The following is a 22,180-nucleotide window of genomic DNA, read 5'->3' on the forward strand; positions in this document are numbered from 1 at the left end:
TAGAACCTCTAGTATAATGTTAGCTTGAAGTGGCAAGAGCAGACATCCTTGCTTTTGATCCATTAAAAGTAATTTCATCACTATTCAGAGATCACTTAGTTTTTTCTCAAGCCATCTTGGAGATTTGGTTTATTTTATGGTAGAACACTGAGGCTAGTCCTACAATTAAGAAATTTCTAGGTACTCTTGTGTCAAGGATGACCTGTGCTTTTGTCTGTTGAAAAGGGCTAAAACTGAGTTGGCTAGCCTTTAGAAGTGATGGATCAGGGTGTTCTGCCTATCCCAATATTAATTATGGAGATCCTTTTATTTCTCAGACCTAGGATTTATCAATAGGTGTGTGTTTCCTTGGAGGCGACAATATATATTTTTGTTGTTGCAATAGGTGTTGATGTTTGTTCAAGAAAAAAATGTGGCTACTTTAAAGAGCCTCTTGTGTAGTGAATATTGGTTTTATCTATTTGGAATTGGGCTCTTGGGAGATTGTAGAGGCAGTCTGCAAAACCATGGAGAGGAATGATTGTTTTCATTTCTTTAATATTCTTTAAATTATTTCTGTTCATGTTTATGCTTAATAACAGCACCAATGAAGAATATTAAAATATGCATTATGTGTTATACACAGCATAATATTGATTTTTAAATTCTCAATAATGTACTATGATTGGGACTTCCCTCGCAGTCCAGTGGTTAAGACTCCGTGCTCCCAGTGCCAGGGGCCCAGGTTCAATTGCTGGGAACCCTGGTTGGGGAACTAAGATCCCACATACCGCAACAAAGACCTGGCACAGCCTAAATAAATAAATAAATAAATAAATAAATAAATAGGTCGGGGAACTAAGATACCACATACCACAATTAAGCCTGTGCTGCAACAAAGACCCAGCGCAGCCTAATAAATAAATAAATGAAAAATAAATAAATAAAATTTTAAAAAATTATAAAAAAATATATTTACTATGATTATATAGTATGAAGTAGTGACTACAAAATTTGCCTGTGCTTTAGAGTTTTAAAAAAAGCCATTTCTTTTTAAAAAATTTTTATTGAAGCATTGTTGATTTACAATGTTGTGTTAATTTTTGCTGTACAGCAAAGTCATTCAGTTATACTTATATATTCTTTTTCATATTCCTTTCCATTATGGCTTATCACAGGATATTGAATACAGTTTCCTGTTCTATACAGTAGGACCTTGTTGTTTATCCATCCTGTATGTAATAGTTTGCATCTGCTAATCCCAAACTCCCAGTCCTTCTCTCCCCCTGCCACCCTCCCCCTTGGCAACCACAAGTCTGTAACCTATGTCTGTGAGTCTGTTTCTGTTTCATAGATAATGTTCATTTGTGTCGTATTTCAGATTCCACATATAAGTGATATCATATGGTATTTGTCTTTCTCTTTCTGACTTACTTCACTTCGTATGAGAATCTCTAGGTCCATCCATGTTGCTGCGTGCAAAGGGCATTATTTCATTTAAAAAAAAAGCCATTTCTGTGCCCCATCTTGAACTGACTGAATCAAACTTACTGCAGAATATGCAACTTGGAAATCTTGCATTTTAATTTGCTTTTCCCAGTCCCCAGCTGCTGTATGATTAGCCATAGGTGAAATAAGATTGGCAAAATACTGTTAATTACTGAAGTTGGGTAATGGATAGATGGGGATTCATTATACTATCATATTTTTGTATATGCATAAAATTTTCCATCACAGAAAATTCGAAAAAAATTCCCAGCTTTCATGTAGCAAGCAGCTTGGCACAAGTCTTGACTATCATTTGGGAGCCACTGTTCTCATTTGTATTCACAATCCTCAAAACATTTACTAAGGATCCAATGGTAAACCAACTGTTGTACAAAGTCTCTGGCTTTGAGATACTTTGACTAGAGGCTAACATGCCACATGAATAAGGGTAATTAATTGGGACCCATCATTTCTGGCAAACATGGTTGAGAGGAAGCTTCGTATAGTTACTTAACTGTCATTGTCCTAACTACTGAATTATTCTATTGTCATTTACCCAAAGCATAGGATTTTTTATATGTATATTTCTTATCCCAAATGGCTTTTAAAAAAGACATGTAGGATGGAGTGAAATAAGAAACAAAGCATTGATAAACATGTAAACATTCTCCTTCCTGGAAACATGGTAAGGAGATACATAATTTTAATTGGAAGCTACTGTGTCTTTCTTATATATCTCTTCCTACAAATTTCCAAAGAAAATTTCACCAAAAATAAATAAATGAAATCGGCAGAACTGGGCCTTTGTACTAATGTATAAAATTCGGGTCATTGGCAAATAAATTAGTTATTCATTAGTTGTCCTTTTAAAAAGTTTGCTAAGAAGTTTATTTGTATCTGTTACCATTTCTGTATGTCTTTTTGTATTTTAATTGCCTTTAGTAGTCATTGTCCCTGGATTAGAAAGGACCAAAATGATAGTGGCATGTTACATGTTATGGCCCTTTCTAATCTGGAGACCATGAATCTTAGATAATCCTACTACTTTAGGGTTTCATAGGCCCAAAGTATGTCCCCAAATATTTATTTACTACAAAGGGAAAGATAGTAACTTCACAGTGGAGACACCAGCTGACACCAAATTAACCAAGACCAAGGTTAACCTCACAAGTAACATGCCATATTGACATCATGAACCCCTTGGTGTGTCTTCTCACTGAGGACACATGATTGTTCTCTGCTGTTCTGGAGAAAATGCATAACCTCATTCCAGTCAGAAGAAAAAAATCAGTCAAAGGAACTTTTATAGATTGGAAGAGAGTAAGGAGAAATAATAACAAAGTGTATTGTGGGATCCTGGAAAGAAAAAATATACTTTTTTTAAACTGGTAAAATTTGTATACAGTCTGTTGTGTAATTAATAGTATTGTAACAATGTTAGTTTTCTCATTTTGATAACTGTACTATGGTTATGTAAGTAAGATGTTAACATTAAGGGAAGATGAGTGAGGGATGTATGAGAATTCTCTATACTATTTTTGCAATTTTTCTGTAAATCTAAAATTAGTTCTAAATGAAAAGTTTAAAAAAAATCTATCTGGGCTTCCCTGGTGGCGCGGTGGTTGAGAGTCTGCTTGCCAATGCAGGGGACACGGGTTCGAGCCCTGGTCTGGGAAGATCCCACATGCCGCGGAGCAACTGGGCACGTGAGCCACAACTACTGAGCCTGCGTGTCTGGAGCCTGTGCTCCGCAACAACAGAGGCCGCGATAGTGAGAGGCCCGCGCACCGTGATGAAGAGTGGCCCCCGCTTGCCGCAACTAGAGAAAGCCCTTGCACAGAAACGAAGACCCAACACAGCTAAAAATAAAAATAAATAAATAAATAATTAAAAAAAAAAATCTATCTGCACTACCTATGACCAAGGGCTGATTTTTCTCTCTTTATATAGATTTCATATAAATCAGTAGGAAAACATAGACATATGGGGATAATGTTCAAAGGGTATAAACAAGCAGTTTTGGTAAAAGAAATACAAACAACTATATGAAAATATGCAACCATTTGCATAATTCAAGAAATGCAAGTCTGATGTCTTATTTTTTAGATTGTCAACTATTAAAATGTATGATAACACCCAGTTAGTTACTCTTACTAATAACACTTGCATAAGTTGGTATATACCTTTTAGAAGGCAAGTAGCAATTCCTCTGTTAGGAACTTACCCTCTCGTACTGCCGGTAACAGATACAAGTACTGCAGTGTTCATTGTAGTAGTGTGTCTAGTAAGAAAAAATGGCCCAACAGTAGTGTAGCTAGTTAAATAAATAATGAAACGCCCATATAATGGATTCCATGTAACATTAAAAAAGAGTAAGGTGATCTGTTTTTGCTCTGGGAAGAGTTCTAGGATATATTGATAACTGAAAAGTAACAAGGTTCAGAACAACATGTTTAGTATGATTGTATTTGTCTGCTTTTTCAAAGTATATAGGTATATGCATAAAAATTTTGGAATGAAAAAAGAACTTTAATAGTGTCTTTTTTGGAAAAGAGAGAACCCTGGAATTCAAGGACAGGGGCAGTTCACTTTTCATCTTGTATCTTTTTTTTTTTTTTTAATATTATTTATTTATTTATTTGGCTGCGCCAGGTCTTAGTTGCGGCACACGGGATCTTTAGTTGCGGCATGTGGGCTCTTAGTTGCGGCATGTGGGATCTAGTTCCCTGACCAGGGATCGAACCTGGGCCCCCTGCATTGGGAGCATGGATTCTTAACCACTGGACCACCAGGGAAGTCTCATCTTGTATCTTTCTTTAAGATCTAATTTTTAAAAATCATAGTGATATTACCTTTATTTTAAAAATAAAACTACATAATTTTATAAAATTAATAAAATTTATATTTTGAGACTTTCTTGTAAAGATTTTTTTTACCCTAAGTGGAGATTACCTAATAATAAGTATCACTGATGAAGTGCAGTATTGAGCACTTTTCATACATCATCTTAATTCATTTATTTGTCACAGTTTACTTAATTTTTCTAATTTCTTGGGAAATATGAAAGTTAGATTTCCTTACAAGAACTTTGGCAAATGTATTTGTGTATAAATGGTTAGTGTTCATCACCTAGTATGCTTGTTAAAAACTGTAGACACTTAAACCTCAGACTCTTGTATAGTAAATCTAGGACGATGCCCAGGAATTTGTATTTTAAAAGAGCTCCTGAGATTTATTCTGATTCCAACTTTAAAACACAGCTTTACAATCAGACTTCCTGTCAATATGTTAGAAATTACCCTGCTGGTACCTAGAGTCAATTTTCATTCATTGTTTTTTTTTTTTTAAATTTATTTATTTATTTTTGGCTGCGTTGGGTCTTTGTTGCTGCGCACGGGCTTTCTCTAGTTGTGGCAAGCCAGGGCTCCTCTTCGTGGCGATGCGCTGGCTTCTCATTGCCGAGGCTTCTCTTGTTGCGGAGCACAGGCTCTAGGTGCATGGGCTTCAGTAGTTGTGGCACACGGGCTCAGTAGTTGTGGCTCGTGGGCTCTAGAGAGTAGGCTCAGTAGTTGTGGCTCACGGGCTTAGTTGCTCTGCGGCATGTGGGATCTTCCCAGACCAGGGCTTGAACCTGTGTCCCCTGCATTGGCAGGCGGATTCTTAACCACTGCGCCACCAGGGAAGTCCCATTCATTATTTTTTAAAGTAAATAATTTTAGTTATTTATCTAATCTTGTTTATGGTTTGTTAGAAAAAAAACCTGTCTGCCAATGGGTCATAATTTATGAAATCCTTTTTTTTTTCTTGTAGTTGATCACAGCCGAGTTAAGTTGACTTTAAAGACTCCTTCTCAAGATTCAGACTATATCAATGCAAATTTTATTAAGGTATGTATTAACTTTAAATGGTGTTTCTCTGCCATATTTAATGTCTTCCTACATACTAATTCTATTAAAAAATTTTAAAATTGCCTAACATGATACCAACAGTAAAAGAAGTAAAAATAAAAGCACAGCCATGACATATGTTTATGGGCTTTCCTTCTAGCTTCCTTATTCATAAAGAGTTTTGCTTGGTTTTATGACAGTGGAGATAAAGTTTTTCTATTTTTGTTTCTTCTTTTACATTGAAGACTTATAAACACCTTACTGATTGCTAAATCTTCTCATTTTTCCCTTTGAGTTTAGGTACACAAATGTACATGGTCATTTCTGTTGTTGAACCGTATAGGTTGTTTCCAGTTTTTCTTGATAGTAATGTTGCAGTGAACGTTGTTATTCTTTTTTTTTTTTAAGTTTTTAAAAAAAATTTATTTATTTTATTTATTTATTTTTGGCTGTGTTGGGTCTTCATTGTTGCCCACGGGCTTTCTCTAGTTGCAGCGAGTGGGGGCTACTCTTCGTCGCGGTGCGTGTGCTTCTCGTTGTGGTGGCTTCTCTCGTTGTGGAGCACGGGCTCTAGGCACGCAGGCTTCAGTAGTTGTGGCACGCGGGCTCTAGAGCGCAGGCTCAGTAGTTGTGGCACACGGGCTTAGCTGCTCCGCAGCATGTGGGATCTTCCTGGACCAGGGCTCGAACCTGTGTCCCCTGCATTAGGCAGGCGGATTCTTAACCACTGTACCACCAGGGAAGCCCTGAACATTGTTATTCTTTTGAATAATTTCTTAGAATAAATTACCAGGGCTGGAATTACTGGGTAATACTGATTTAAAATTACAGAATATAAACTTAGATTAAAAACTTTTGGCAATTGTCACTATGTTTCAAGTGACAGCTGAAATGCAAGATTAAATATAGTCTTTATAGATAACCTTTTTTGGATACTCTTTGATCAAAAGCAGTCAAGTTTTTTACATATTTATCAGCAAAGAGAGATTCAAACTGCTACTTGAGTAAATAAAAGACTATTTTGTTCTGTTACTCTGCTTTTGCATCTTTCTAGTTATATGGCAGTATAATTTCAATTATTTTATATATGGTATTTATACTTTTTTTAAGGTTCTTTTTTTTTAATTTTTAAAAAAATTTATTTTATTTATTTAATTTTGGCTGTGTTCGGTCTTCGTTGCTGCGCGCAAGCTTTCTCTAGTTGCGGTGAGCGGGGGCTACTCTTCCTTGAGGTGTGCAGGCTTCTCATTGCGGTGGCTTCTCTTGTTGTGGAGCATGGGCTCTAGGCACTCTGGCTTCAGTAGTTGTGGCATGCAGGTTCAGTAGTTGTGGCTCGCGGGCTCTAGAGTGCAGGCTCAGTAGTTGTGGCGCACGGGCTTAGTTGCTCCACGGCATGTGGGATCTTCCCGGACCAGGGCTTGAACCCGTGTCCCCTGCACTGGCAGGCAGATTCTTAACCACTGCGCCACCAGGGAAGCCCCTATACATATCTTAATATAATATTTTGTTGAGAAAAATATTAAGGTGGTAAGAGTTATATGGTAAAATTAATATCTATGTCAACATTGAACAGTCATGGTTTCAAATAAAAACTGTTTTTACTAAAAAGTCAATTTTACTACAGTTATGGCAAAACCCAAAACTAATAGGTTAAACAAAAATTAACACGTAGGTAGTTTGTTCTTTCAGATATTATTGATGTTTATGTTCTTTCATAAGGACATCTGTTAAAAGTTCTAGTTTTTAATTGCACTTAATAACACTGACTCACTGTATGATTCAATTATGTGCTGGTTTAGTATTTTAGTCCACTATTTTGTTTGATATATTCTTGGGTTTACTATTAGAGTATACATAGTAAGTGCTTAAAACACTTTAAGTTGAATAAGTAACTAAAGGCAGTTATGGAAGAATCTAGGTAAGAAAGAACTATTAGCTAGTTCTAGTATTATCTTTTAGAATTGATGCATGCTTTTATGTTTCTGCTAGAGTTAGCTTTGTTGACTAGGTACTAAGGCTTTTGTTTTTAATTCCTAGGTAACTAATAATTTTAAAATTAGCACAAGGAGGTTTAATTATGAATTCTGTGCATCACGTCTAATAATTACACAAAAGTAGTTAACATTTCATCAGAAGCTGAAGTGAAATATATTTCGCCATGCTTTTATGTACTATTAAAGAAAAATTATTTGGAAATGGTTTAGGTGAAAACAGCAGTATTACTAATAAAATTTGAAAACTTAAAATTTAGGTAAGGAAATATTTTTGTTAATCACAATAAATATGAAATTTGCTTTTAACCCTTTTAGGGTGTTTATGGGCCAAAAGCATATGTGGCAACCCAAGGACCTTTAGCAAATACAGTAATAGATTTTTGGAGGATGATATGGGAGTACAATGTTGTAGTAAGTATTACATGTAATGACATGACTTTTGAGCCATAATGATATGTTAATTATAGCTAATGTTTATTAAAAAACAGCAACTGATGGCTAGGATTTCTCATTAAATTTTGACAAACTTGTTGAAATATTTCAAGAATAGGGTGTGATAATACTTTGAATCTTGTCCTATGTCAGTACTAGTAAGACAACTACCAAATAAGATAGACTGATAGATGAGTGGAGGGAGAGCTATGTGATAAAAACAATTATTGTGAAATGTTAATGGTAGAGAATAGATGGTACCTATACAGAGTTTACTGTAAAATTATTTCAACTTTGCTGTATGTTTGAAATATTACATTATAAAATGTTGGGATGGGTAAGCAAATGTAATAAGCTTTATGATCAAAGACAGTTAAATACATTCAACCTTGATAATTTTATTAAATGTATATAAAGTATTGCTATTTTTTTGGGTAAATATCCTGAATGCGTTATTTTAACATTATTTCAAAAGACAGAAATAAGTCTCTAAGCTTCAAAAAATTTAATTCAAATCAAATACATCATGTTATTTGAAGCCAATTTAATTTGTTGATATTTAGTTAGTTAGCCCTTTACTTAGAAGGAATGATCTTGATCATTTCTTTAACTCATACTTTAATATTAAACCTACTTTTTTTTTTGGACAGGCCAGGCATACTTTTGCTCAGAATAAAAAATAATTCTTGAAATGTATATTTTATTGAAAAAACAAAATTGTGTTTAACTGATACATTCTTTATCTCATCCCACCCTGACTTCTTTTTAGATCATTGTAATGGCCTGTCGTGAATTTGAGATGGGAAGGGTATGTATAACTATTAACACTTAAAATAATTGTGGAGTATTCTTTTTATTACTTCATTTCTAGGGATATATATTCCTGGTCTTTTATTATACTCTTAGCCCTAGTTTTTAAAATAGTTACTACTTTTCTTTTTTTGTGTTCTGCAGTTGCTTTTATTTCGTCAAAAGGAGCCACATAATCTCCAAGCCCATAAACTTTTATATTTTATAAATACATTTAATAGATTTTGTACTGTTACTTAGTAGTCTTCAAATATTTAATGGTGGTGTAAGTAGAACACTTTTTATGGATTGAATAAAATTGAGCAATAAAAATGAATTCAATAATTCTGATTAATTTTCATCAATTTATAGCTTGAATATTCTAATTTCTGTCTGCCAATACCACTACATCTTTGTAATTTATCTCCAAAGAGAAGAAAATTCCTTAATCTGAAATTTTTAACATTGGTAAAAACTCTGTCCAAGTGAAATTAGTTTCAAAACCGTTGTGATCTCCTGCAGCATCAATTCCTAAGTCTTCATTTTTAAGTGTGGGCTTCTATACATGTGAGAAACAAATCAAACAAATTATGTGAAGATTTGAAGTTTCCTTATACAAAGGTAGTTCATTAGTTAAAGTAAAAAGTCATTTTAAAGTTGTAAAACTTCTTACTAAAATTTTCAGTAAAGGATATGTTGCATAAAACAAGTTAATACATCTTTCAGTTATGTGAGATGTTATGATGTATAAATCATTGGAAAACTTTATTTTTACTAGTAATTTTTGTCATTCCGCCCAACCATATCATTTACAAATAGTGGAAGTATTAGCAATATTGGACAGAAAATGAACAGTCTAAGATTAGAAAATGAACAAACTGAGAAAGTAATTAAGTAATTGTAATTACAGTACAAACTGTTAAGTAATTAAGTTATCTGTTTAAGTATTGTCAGTATGTACTTCAGTACCATTACTATTAATCAGTGGTTAGGAAATTTAAATTTCACCTTCCTAATTTTTTTACAGTTACTTTTAAGATTTAGGCTTTGTTTCTCTTCATTCTATTAATAAGCTCACACTGTATATCAGTAATAATACTTGAAAAATTAAGTTGTATTGCATGCAGAAATATTTGAAGCTAATTTTTTTTGATTCATAGTGTTTTGTTAGTAGTCAGTTTTGTTGTTTTGTCAGTTAGGACTATGAATTTATTTGATAACCTTGACTTTGACTTAGAATGTGACCTAATGGAAAGAGCACAGGTAATAAAATCAAACAGACCTACACTTTACTAGCAGTTGGAGCATGGTATATTGAACTGTCCCCTCTGAGCTTCAGCTTCCTCATCTCTGAAACGAATGATAAATTATTATAGATTATGTATATATGATGTTTAACACATAATTTTTGGTATCAATTGTAATTAGTTCATACCTGAAATATAAATATCAATATAATCATTACTTAGTTATTGCTCGTCTGAATGAGGGGCATGTTAGTCACAAGCTTTCATTCTTACTAAGTTAATCTTCTATAAACTTGTTTTCTGTTTCAAGATGTTAAAACTTTACTAGGCAAAACAACAAGAAAAAAAACCCCTTCAAAATAATTTAATTTTATCATTTTCTATAAACTTCTACTGGGAAATGAAGTTTGTGGCTTTAAGGCTTCTAAAGTATTAATAGTATTTACTCTAAGCTAAACTGACATACTAGGCAGTTCTACTTTGTTGCCCTGAGAGCAGTATTGTCAGCTTACAGTTAATTCTAGCCTATAGGTAACAATTCCACTTACTATAAATACGGAACTATGAGAATTTAGTAAGAACTGATGTATTTCCCACTGCCAAAGGTTTATTTTAAGTTAAATTGTCACTTAAAGGGTTTCATTTTATTGGGTCTTGGTAAAATTGCATCATTTCTTGCATCAGAATCACTGGATCTTCTGTAAAGTTAGGCTTTCATTCACTTACCTAAGTTTCTAAAATGATGGGGCTTGATATTAGAAACCAATGAAAATTGAATATTCTACTATATCTATACCTGTTTAAAATGGGAAAGTAAAAGGGGAAACTGTTCGATTACACTTTCTAGAATCTCAAAAGTGGATAGTTTAAATAATACATTATTCTTGTATAGCGTCCCACCAGTGGAACATTTGAAATATACTCTTATTTAGTACTTGAAACAATCATATAAGATAAGGATTATTATTCCCATTTTTTACAGGTAAAGGAACTAAAGGTCAACCAAACAGTAAAATTGCTACTTGCAAAATTCTTCTGATACCAAGTGGAGTGCTCTTTCCACAATGCCACAGATTTTACACTTAACAAGAATTCAGCCAGTTATTATAGAGATTGTCATTTTACAAGCATTAAAACTTGCCTGGCAACTTTTTATACTGAATGGACCTCCTTGTGCCAGGCACTTTTTTTTTAAGCGATTTTTCTTTTCTAGAGGAGGATCTTTGGAGTCTACTCTATATACCAAGCCGGTAGCAATGAACAGTTTATACACTTATGTTAATAAGGTTCTTATGACTAATCTTGGAGAGGTCATGGTAGCCCACCTTTATGGTTAGTTGGGTAAGTCTGAGAGCTCCTAGCTCCTTGCCTATTGATGGCAGTTTTTCTGTTTTCTGGGAAGGAAGAACACCCTGAACACAAAATATTTGTTAAAGTTCAAGTAAAACAAATTGTCAATTATTTACTAACTTTTTTTTGGAAAACAGAAAAAATGTGAGCGCTATTGGCCTTTGTATGGAGAAGACCCTATAACATTTGCACCATTTAAAATTTCTTGTGTAAGTACCTATTTTTATATATATTATTTAATCAGGTAATGAGTATGTTAGACTGATGAGTAATTAAATTATAATATGGTATGAACCTGGTTTTATATAAGCCAAGCCTTCAGTGTTTTCATGTGAATCTACACTTAATAAACAAACATTAATAATAATGTTTGTTTTTATACTGCTTTTAAATTAAGAAGCTTTGAGAATGACTTTTCATAAACGTATAATTTCCTTGTACCTTATTTTGTTAATTCTGTGTTAGTCTTTGTATATAAGTTGATCATAAGTGTTATGTATCTAAGAATAAACGAATAACTGCTTTGAGTGATCTATTTGAAAAGTGGTATAAAGTATTAGTTTCAAATTCAACATATGAGAAAGATCCTTGATAACTGAAGTATAGTTTATTATGCTAATCTTTCATATCTATGTTACTCTCCCCAGAACTGTTATAATTATGTACAAAGATGGGTTTGAGAACTTCCATCCTGAAAGTAGAGATTGATCTTTTATGGCAGAAAACTTGATATGAAACTTAAAATATATACCTATTTGATCAGCTGTGGAAGTGAATTAAATTCAAGTTCTAAAACTAACAACACAAATCTGAGAAAATGAATTAAAGAACAAAAACAGTGAAGGAACAACAAAAACGGAGTAAAATATAAGCTTTAGAATAGAACCAACAATTTGCTTTGGGTGACACATGATGGTGTCTTTTTTAATCACTTGAAAGAAATATATTGTCTTATTTACTCAACTCAAAATACCATGATTAAACATACATGAAAATTAAATAACTTCCCTATATTAGTCACGGTTTTCCAGAGAAACAGAAGCAGTAGGATGTTTACATATATAGAGAAAGAGGTTTATCATAAGGAATTGGCTCACATGATTATGGAGGCTGGCAAGTACAAAATCTGCAGGGGAGAGTGGGCAAGCTGGAGACCCACGAGGAGCTGATGCTTCAGTTTCACACTGAAGAGCAGCAGCCTGGAGACCGAGAGCTGATAAAATAGTTCTGATCTGAAGGTGGGCAGGCTGAGACCCAGGCAAACTGGTGTTCAGCTCCAGTCCAAAGACAGTCTGCTGTAGAACCAAGAAGAGCTAGTGTTACAGATGAAAGCAGTCTCCTGGAGAATTCTCTTACTTGGAGGAGGCTGGTCCTTTTTTTCTATTCAAGGCTTAACTGATTGGATGAGGGCCATCCACCTTAGAGAGAGCAGTCTGCACTACTCAAAGTCCATGGATTTAAATGTTAATCTCACCCCAAAACTCCCTCACAGGAACACCAAGAATAACGTATGACCAAGTATCTGAGCACACCATGGCCCAGTCAGGTTGACACATAAAATTAACCATTACATTACCCATCTCATAATTGCTTGTTTTTGACTTTGTTTTCCATGGTTAAGTGAAATATAATTTCTATGATTTTACTCGTCATTGGTGAATTCAAGAAGTCCTTAATTTTATGGCTTATTTGTACTTAGGACTTATGAATTCCTCTGATGCTACCAGAAATTTAGTGCTTTCTAGGTTTATGTAGAAAAGGACTCAGACTGTTTTACACAGTCTCCTTTATAAATACAGTGTGATTTTTGTAATGTTAACTGTAACTCATAGTTAAATGGCCTGGATTTAAAGTGTAGTCAATACTCTAAAGTCCTGGTTAGAATTAACTGTTTGTGGATTAAATTTTAAAAATTTAAAAATCCTACTGCATTTCATATTGTTTGGAATGAATAAAAACCAATGCATAACCATATTGTACTCCTGTGAGGGAACACTACCCCCTCACCAGTTCAGAAAGTATTCTACAATATTAAGTCCCTGGACAGTCCAGGAAACCTAGTTCTGTGCAGCATGGTTGTGTTCAACATTTGTAAATTTAAATGTAATAAGATAATTGTAATGAATGTCACAGTTCAAAAGACCACATATAGTGATTAATAGTCAACAACAAAACAACTTAAAATTTTTTAACAGTCGGGGATCAGAAATAGTAAGCAACTTATAATAATGAATAGAGAAAAGTAAGAAATAGTTTATAATTTGGAAAAAGATGAATTGACTTTTTGGGTTGGTTTTTCAGTTGCACTAAAAGGTAATTTTAAAAAGTCCTCTTGATAAGAGGTTTGATTTGATTCGTAACAGCTGGTTTGATTTGTCAATGATGGAATTCATGCTGAAGAAGCAAAATTTTTCTTTCAAAATGGAAAGTAATTTGTATGTCATGTGGTTGTTTCAGACAACTCAGGATTCATTATCACTGTTGCAAACAAAAAATCAAATTTATAAGTAGAAAGCAAGGTAGTGAAAATAACCATAGTACGTGACTTGACTATACTTGGCAATCAGAGGGTTTGAGACTGAGACAGGACAGTATCAGTAGCTCTCTTGGTTCGGGGATGAGAAGGAGGGTAAAGAGTTGGTGAACAGTGGACAACGGGCAGGCTGGAGCTCAGTAGCATGTTGCTGCGTGTAACCACTTAGATCAGATAGCAGCACAATGTCCATGGGTCACTCTAGCTCATTGCCTGTTTTGTGAGTGAAGTTTTATTGGAGTACAACCACACCCATTTATTTATATATTTGCCTATCACAACAGCAACATAAAGTAGACAGAGACTTTATGGCCCACAAAGCCAAAAGTATTTATCTCACCCTTTATAGGTGAGAAAAGGTTAAGTCTTGGACCAATGTTTTCATTCGTACTCTTGTTACGATGAAAATAAAAACATACTTTCCTCTTAATGTTATTTTTTTTTTTTTTAATATTTATTTATTCTGGCTGTGCTGGGTCTTAGTTGAGGCACGTGGGACCTTCATCGCATCATGCAGGCTTCTTAGTTGTGGCATGCAGACTTCTTAGTTGCAACATGCATGCGGGATCTAGTTCCCTGACCAGGGATCGAACCCGGGCCCCCTGCATTGGGAGCGTGGAGTCTTACCCATCGGACCACCAGGGAAGTCCCCTTGCAATGTTACTTGAAAAGTTCAAAATAAATTACTATGGTTTAAAAAATTAAAGCAGGGATAATATTGAACTTTTTTAAATTAATAAAGCAGCATACCCTGTTGCTCTTGACAATCGCTGTCCTACCCTATCTGTAGTTTTAATTAAAAAGGCAAAAAGAATAGTTAGCTTTCTAATATATTGACAAATGATAGTAAGAGACTTTTAAAGTGATTATGTTGTCATCAACCAAAATAATAATTTGGGATTTTGTGAGTGCATCCTTTTCCTTCCACATTAGGCATCCAGTTAATTCAGAGTTGAGTGTTAGGTAGAGAAAATCAAGCTTAATGGAAAGATAAAATGGTTGAAGATGTTTGTAAGTACTAAGGAGTGACATTTTGTTTGTAGGTGTTATTTCTGTTACATGATTCTGGGGATGGTTGTCACTCTGAAAATATTTTGTTGGATGATAGACTCCTAGCTAAGTAATTGGTTAACAGATACTTCTGTTTATAAATAAATTAATAAATAAAACTTAGATAAATTGATGACTTCTAGAATTGTTGTTTTTATAATTATCAGGCATACCTGCAATTTTAAAGATTAATTTCATATTGTGGACTTTAAATATGAGGTTATTGTTTGTTTTGGTATGTTTTGTTTTAATGTTCTACTGACTCACAAGTGTTTCCCTTTACTTAGGAAGCTGAACAAGCAAGAACAGACTACTTCATTAGGACACTCTTACTGGAATTTCAAAATGTAAGTATTTTCCATTTAGAGACAGATTCTAAGGATAGTTTTTAAAGAGAGGATATATATAAATAATATACTATCTTACCTTACATAGTTAAGGAGGTTTGTTGATTTTTTTAGTTATATAAAACAATGAAGAAGAAAATCAGATGTAATATTTTATTATCTTGAGCCTTATGTTTATCAATTAAAGTAATATAATTACTTACTTAGAACAACTTACCCTAAATTAAATTTACTGTATTTGGAATAGTTGGTTTCTTTGCTGCAAATATTTTTCCTCTATTGCAGTAAACAGATTATAGTACTATTTACATAATTATTACCCACTTTTACTAGTTTACAATTTTTTAGAAAGAGACAAGCCACTATTAATGCTGTCTTCATTTAGATATAATTTGTTTTCACTAGAGGCCCATGAGTTTAGTTTCAGAGCTATATAAAATGATAATTTCTCCAGGAAGGAATCAAAGAAAAATCTGATAGACATTAGAGAATGGCTATCAATTCTTCCTCAATTTCTTTGTTATTATTTTAAATTTTAAATCACTATAAGTAATTAAGCTTGGCCATGAAGCTCATCATTCTTCCCCAAACAGTGCATTGTAAGCATACTTAACAACTCCTTACTGTTTATAAGTAGACATGGTTCCAGTACTCTTAGCAACCCCTGACCTGACTAATCATTTCCCTTTAGTTGAGTCAATTATTATCATTTGGTTGCTATTTTTTAATCTATAATAATAATGATAGGTACCTTACTGAGTTTCAGTATTGTATCAGGCATTTCAATCCTCCTAGCTTCATAGTGGTAGGTACTGTTATCTCTATTGCCCATAGATGAAGATAAAGAATCTTTGAGAAGTTAGGTAGCTTACCTGAAGTTATTCAGTTAATGGCAGAAGTAGAATTTGAATACATTTTACCTGAATTCCAAGCGGTGCTCTTTCTATTAAACACCAGAATAGCCATTCTCAAAACATTCTGATGTCAGGACTCTTACATTCTTAAAAATTGTTGAAGATTCCAAAGAGCTCTTGTTTCTGTGGGTTATATCTTTTAATATTTACTATATTTGAAATTAAAACTGAGAAGTATTTTTAAAAGCATGAATACACAAGCAGACATTCCATTACCTTTCAAAGTGATGACATCATCCTAAATCATATAGCCTTGAAAAGACTGCTGTACACTCATGAGAGAATGAGAATGAAAACGGCAAATAACACCTTAGTATTATTATAAAAATAGTGTGAAACTCACAGATCCCTTGAAGGGTAGCGAGATGGGTGGCAGCCCACACCATAATTTGAGTAGGTTTGGGTTTGGACAAGTTCATTTCTAATTTTCTTTTTGATTTAAATAGTCTATTAGTCTTCTGATTACAATAGATTCTAAAATAATGCTTATGGTATATTGCTCATCCACTTAATACTGTAGATTAATTAAGTAGTATACATAGTATAATGGTTAAAGTGTAGGTTTTGGAAGTAAGACTGCCTGCTTTCAGATCCCATATCTGTCACTTGCTGTGAAACATTGTGCATGTTATTCTTTCTGTCTCAATTTCCTTACCTATAAAATGAGGATAGTATTAACAATACCTTCCCCATGGTGTTACATGGGGATTAAGTAAATTGTTACATGTGAACCCCTTAGATCAATACTTTATATGTGATAAATGTAGGCTATCTTTTTTTAAGGAAGTGCTAAATATGACTTACATATCTTAGAAATGGCAGAAAAGTGAGATTTGCAGCTTTTCTGTATGCTTTAAAATTTGCAAGTGTATTTTCATAATGGCTGAATTTCTGTTATTCTTGAAGGAATCTCGTAGGCTATATCAGTTTCATTATGTGAACTGGCCAGACCATGATGTTCCCTCATCATTTGATTCTATTCTGGACATGATAAGCTTAATGAGGAAATACCAAGAACATGAAGATGTGCCTATTTGTATTCATTGCAGGTACAAAAGAATTTTCTAAATATTTAAATTAAATACTTTGAAATATAGGTGGCATTATAATATGGGTAATGTATGGTATTTTGAAACCTAAATTTTGGAATTTCATTAGATAGGTCATTATATGGGTTTCCAAATAGTAAAATCTATTTGAATCCTGAGGCAGCTTTTCTTCTCTTAATTTTTATTTTACGTTCGATGCTTCTAAAAAACTTAAAACCATAGTACTTATAAAACTACAATTTATCTTTTTAAGTGACTTATATCTGCATTCACATTTGTTATAAAAAGCATCAATAAATGAAATTTTTCAGACTCAGAGATTTACTGGTTAATTAAATAGTTAAAAGATATTAGTGGAAATGGAACACCAAAGATAGTTTTCTTAGCCAGTTGGTTGGATTGTGATGCCTATATTAGTGAAGTGAAAGGGCTGGTTTTTATTTATGGGCCAGAAAGGTGGCTTGCTGATAGAGATGTGGGAATAAGTTAACAATCTGGTTAATTAAAATTATTTTTCTGTAGTTAATTCTGTGGTTAGTTGACTTTTTAATTAAGTAGTTAACTGGTTAAAAAGAAAAAGATCTATTTAATTGTAGAATTAAAAGATAAAGAAATTGCTTTGGCTTAACTTCTTTACAAGTTAGTTGAAATTATTTCCTGTTCTATTAATATTGTCCGGTCAATGTACATAGTTTATAAATCCAATTTGACAGGAAGATTTTCCTTTAAAAAAATAAATTGATCATTTAATATTTTTGAACAACCAAAATAGTATGGCAACTGTAGTGACTTAGATAGCACAAACATAAAAGGAAGGAGTCACTTACAATCCCACTAGAGATGACCATTGTTAAAATTTTAGTGTATGTGCTTTCAATGTGTGTATAGTATTTTTTTTAAGAATGTTTCCCCATTTCATATATTATGTACATCTTTCTAAGTCATATAAATTTTCTTCTGGAATACATTATGACTGCACTGTATTTTATATTTAACCTCCATTTCTTGGCATTCATTTATTACCCCATTCATTTTCAGCTATTTTAAACAACAATTTAAATATCCAGTGGCCAATCTTCTGGTGAAATCTTTGAACACATCTGTAATTCATTAGAATAGATATCTAAAAGTGGGATTTCTAAGTTAAAGGACATGAACTTTTCCATACTTTTAGTATATATTTTAAAATTTGTTATCCATAAATTTGATGCTCATTATAATTAAGCATACCACTGCTGGTTTGTTTGTGGGAATGCCCATTTCCCCATATTCTTCACAATACTTTTATCTTTTTGTTTGTGTCAGTGTGACAGGCAAGCTTTTTTTTTCTTGGCCATTTATATTCTTTTGTGAATTGCTTGTTTACTTTGCCAGTGATTTTCATCTCAATAATTATACGTTATGAATTCTTTATATATCTTTATATGTTGAAGATGGTTAACGTGTAGTCATGTTGTAAGTGCTCTGGTTTTTCATGGTTTTTATTCTGCCTATGTTTTACCATACGTAATTGTGAATATCTTCATTAACGATTTGTGTCCCTTGACATATGCTTAGAAAGTCCTTCCCTAACACAGTAGTGCATAAAAATACACTTGTAGGTTTTTTTAAACATTATATTTTTAATGCATCTGGAATATTTTTGTGATTAAGATAAAAGGTAAGAATCTAATTTTTGCTTTAACTAACTTTCCCTGTACTATTTATTGAATGGTCTAGTCTTTCTGCTTTAATTGGAGAATCCACCATTATGTAATAAATACTTAAATATACTCAAATCTGTTTCTGAATTTTCTATTGTGTTGCATTGATCTGGTTTTCTGTGTCTCTGTAATATCACACTTTTAACCATCAAGTTTTAAATATATATCATTTAGCCCTAGTAACTGTTAACTCCAAAATTTTAGAAATGTTCTGATGTGTGGAATTGACAAATGTATCAGTGGTTTAAAATTAATATTATTGTTTATTGTTAAGAGCTTTTTAAAAACCATACTAAGTTGCTTATAATGTACTTTATCAGGAATTCTTAGATTACATGTTTAACAAACTACTGATACTTCTAAAAGTTTCAAAATATGCATTAAAGTGCTGCCCAACTTTTTTTCTGCCTAAAATTATTCCAGTGATGTCAGGAACATCTTTAATTACTCATAGTGATTCTCAATCCTTAGGTGCATATGCCTCCCTCTAGCTGAAAATCAGTTGCTTTAAAGTATTTCTGTCATATTTTAAAATAACTAACCTGTGGTATTTTACTTTACATTCTCCAGGTTCTATTAGTTCTTCAGGAGATTAGAGAGCATTAGTGGCTTTTGTTTCTTTGGTGAAATCACTGCTGGTGTTCAAACCAGTTTCTAGGGCTTGTAGCATTCTTCGTCTTTCCTATACCTTTTGCAATTGAAATGATGTAGTTTTCTCCTCTACCCTAAAGCACCAGAGCCATCTAGAACATAGTATAAATTTATATCTGCAAGGTATTTTGTTAGCTAGACAAGGTTTTCTGAGGTAGACAGACTTTCAAAGTGAAGGCTTCTAGGTATTCTGTGAGTTACTTTTGGAAGTTCCTTAAATTAAATGAAAACAAGATATAAATCTTAATGTTAAGGATGTTTGCCATGCACACGCTATAAGTTGTAGTTTGTTTACTAAATAAGTAGAATTTTGTCAGATTTCTTAAATGATTTTTTGCTTCTGAATATTAACATGTCCACCCACATTTACTTAACGGTTCTTTTATCACAAAAATCAAATTGTTTTTTCAAATTTTATATCTATAGTGCAGGCTGTGGAAGAACAGGTGCCATTTGTGCCATAGATTATACGTGGAACTTACTAAAAGCTGGGGTAAGAATAATTTTTATGTATCATTATATCTAATTGATCTGTTATGATTTTCAAACTTGATGATTAATTGCAGTAAATTATAGCATATGTTTTGTTATACATGTTACTTTTTTAGAAGTAGCTTTGCTATGTTAGAGATAAAGGCAGTGAAAGGTATAAATGATGCATATTACCTTGAGGTAATACACTGGGCAGCAAGATAAACATATTGTCATCCATTTGTTCTGGATGAATTAATACCTACATTAGGCATGTAAACTCTGCATTGACTTTTCCAAATACAGCACTCTTGTTGCCTTTTATATTTATTCTATGTATAAGTATAATCAATTCAGTAAATATTTATGCCTAACTGGAAACATATAATATGGTGGTTAAGAATGCTAACTGCAGCCAAACTTCCCAGATTAAAATTCTGGCTCTCTCATTTACTAGCTGTGGGATCTTGGTTGATTTACTTAATCTCATTGTGCCACAATTTCTTTATCTGAAAATGGGAATCATAATGTTAATAACTCAAAGAATTAAATAAGTTCTTAAGAAAGTTTGTAAAGTTCCTCAGTAGTATGTGTGACATGTAGCAAGTGCTAAATTTAATGTTCGTTTCTCTTACTATCCCTGGTATTATTGTTGCTACCAGTACTATTTCCAAGAAATTGTGTTTGATACTATGGAGGATATAAAGACATAGCCCTCATTACAGATTTGAAAAGCACAAGTCTCCTCATTGTATGTAGATTTGGTTTATTTGCTGGTTCTATAGTATGTTTATTTTCTATGCATTAGGGAGAAGCTTTTATTCTTCACAGCTTTATAGTTTCTATGAATTTGTCAATCTATGTCATATAAAATAGGAATAATAAAATATTTAGTTTCTTTTTCCTTCTTTCTTCCTTCTATCCTTTATTTCCCTGCCTTCGTTCCATTTTTCACTTAGGGAATATTTAATTGTTTTTAAAATTTATTTATTTTATTTATTTACTTTTGGCTGCGTTGGGTCTTCATCGCTGCTCACGGACTTTCTCTAGTTGCAGTGAGCGGGGGCTACTCTGCGTTGCAGTGCGCGGGCTTCTCATTGCAGTGGCTTCTCTTGTTGCGGAGCACGGGCTCTAAGGCATGTGGGCTTCAGTAGTTGTGGCTCGCGGGCTCTAGAGCGCAGGCTCAGTAGTTGTGGCGCACGGGCTTAGTTGCTCCACGGCATGTGGGATCTTCCCGGAGCAGGGCTCGAACCCGTGTCCCCTGCATTGGCAGGCGGACTCCCAACCACTGTGCCACCAGGGAAGCCCCGGAATATTTAAATTTTAAATAGTTTTTCAAAAAGCCCTCTGTTAAATTTTATTTTTGTATTCCCCCTAAACAAATCATCTCCTAACACTCGTATGAAAATTTTTAAGTGAACAAAAACGCTAGATTTTAACACATTTTAACATAAAAGTCAAAGATTAAAATTGGGGTGGGAAGAGGCATTTGGTTGAATACTAGCAAAGAAACATCTTGTCATTTCGAAAGCTGTGTATTTTGAACACAGTCCCCATTTGATTGAGTTTGACGTAACATAAATATAATCTTAAGCCTTAGTTTAGGAATTGATATAAAACTCTTCTGGTGTATATAAAGACTCCCAAGCGGTGAACCTGGAAATCATGTTTAACTCTTCTCTCTTCTTTATCACTCCAAAATATTCTTGTTGATCACCAAGTTCTAGTAATTCTGCCTCAGAAATGTGCCTTAAATCTACCTTTCTGTTTTTCTGGACTGCTTCAGTAAGCCTCCACCAGTTTCTCCCCTTTTCACTCTGTCATCTTCCCTGCTACAAAAGTTACCCAAATATCAGATCTGCTCATGTCATGGCTGCCTATTGCAGTAGTTGTAATTCCAGATGTACAAACGAATTGTCTAGGATGTTTCACAGTCTCCAGAGATGTAGCTCTCTTAGCTGGTCATTAAGTAGCCAGCCCAGGAAACACTGGCCTATAGAATGAGTTCAGACTCTTATCATGTTTGCAGTCTGATGCCAAGTAGCCTTATCTTTTCTCCTCCTTTGAATTGCTCTCCTTCTTTCAGTCTTTTAGTCAGTTTTATCTACATCAAGGTTCTCAATTCCCCAAATAGATTATACATTTAATCCGCCATGCTTATGTATATTTCACTTTTCACTCACACACCAGAGTTAGTCACAGCATGTTTATTCCCACTGTACTGCAACCATACGTTGGCTGGACATATTTATTTGTTCACATATCTAGCTCACTAGCTTGAGTGCTGAGTGTCAAG

General features: G+C 33.5%; 1 protein-coding gene and 1 long non-coding RNA gene across 7 annotated transcripts in view; one reads left to right on the forward strand and one right to left on the reverse strand.

Annotated features, from left to right (window-relative positions):
* Window positions 1–22,180, forward strand: part of PTPN12 (protein tyrosine phosphatase non-receptor type 12) — a 90,057-nt gene that overhangs the window by 38,958 nt on the left and 28,919 nt on the right. For 4 of the 5 annotated variants that reach the window (XM_082473506.1, XM_082473504.1, XM_082473505.1 and 1 more), the window contains 7 exons: window positions 5,278–5,354; window positions 7,664–7,759; window positions 8,550–8,588; window positions 11,304–11,375; window positions 15,037–15,096; window positions 16,917–17,059; window positions 19,840–19,906. In XM_082473506.1, coding sequence (XP_082329632.1) covers window positions 5,278–5,354; window positions 7,664–7,759; window positions 8,550–8,588; window positions 11,304–11,375; window positions 15,037–15,096; window positions 16,917–17,059; window positions 19,840–19,906 — 554 coding nt within the window. The remainder of the gene's footprint in view (window positions 1–5,277; window positions 5,355–7,663; window positions 7,760–8,549; window positions 8,589–11,303; window positions 11,376–15,036; window positions 15,097–16,916; window positions 17,060–19,839; window positions 19,907–22,180) is intronic. The other variant, XM_082473507.1, reaches the window with a different exon arrangement.
* LOC309666288 overlaps window positions 11,755–22,180 on the reverse strand; it is an 81,571-nt gene continuing 71,145 nt past the window's right edge. For both annotated transcript variants that reach the window (XR_014266989.1, XR_014266990.1), the window contains one exon: window positions 11,755–12,461. This is a non-coding gene — a long non-coding RNA (uncharacterized lncRNA). The remainder of the gene's footprint in view (window positions 12,462–22,180) is intronic.

The sequence above is a fragment of the Balaenoptera physalus genome (genome assembly GCF_965194825.1).
Source record: "Balaenoptera physalus genome assembly, chromosome: 8".
Taxonomy (NCBI): Eukaryota; Metazoa; Chordata; class Mammalia; order Artiodactyla; family Balaenopteridae; genus Balaenoptera; species Balaenoptera physalus.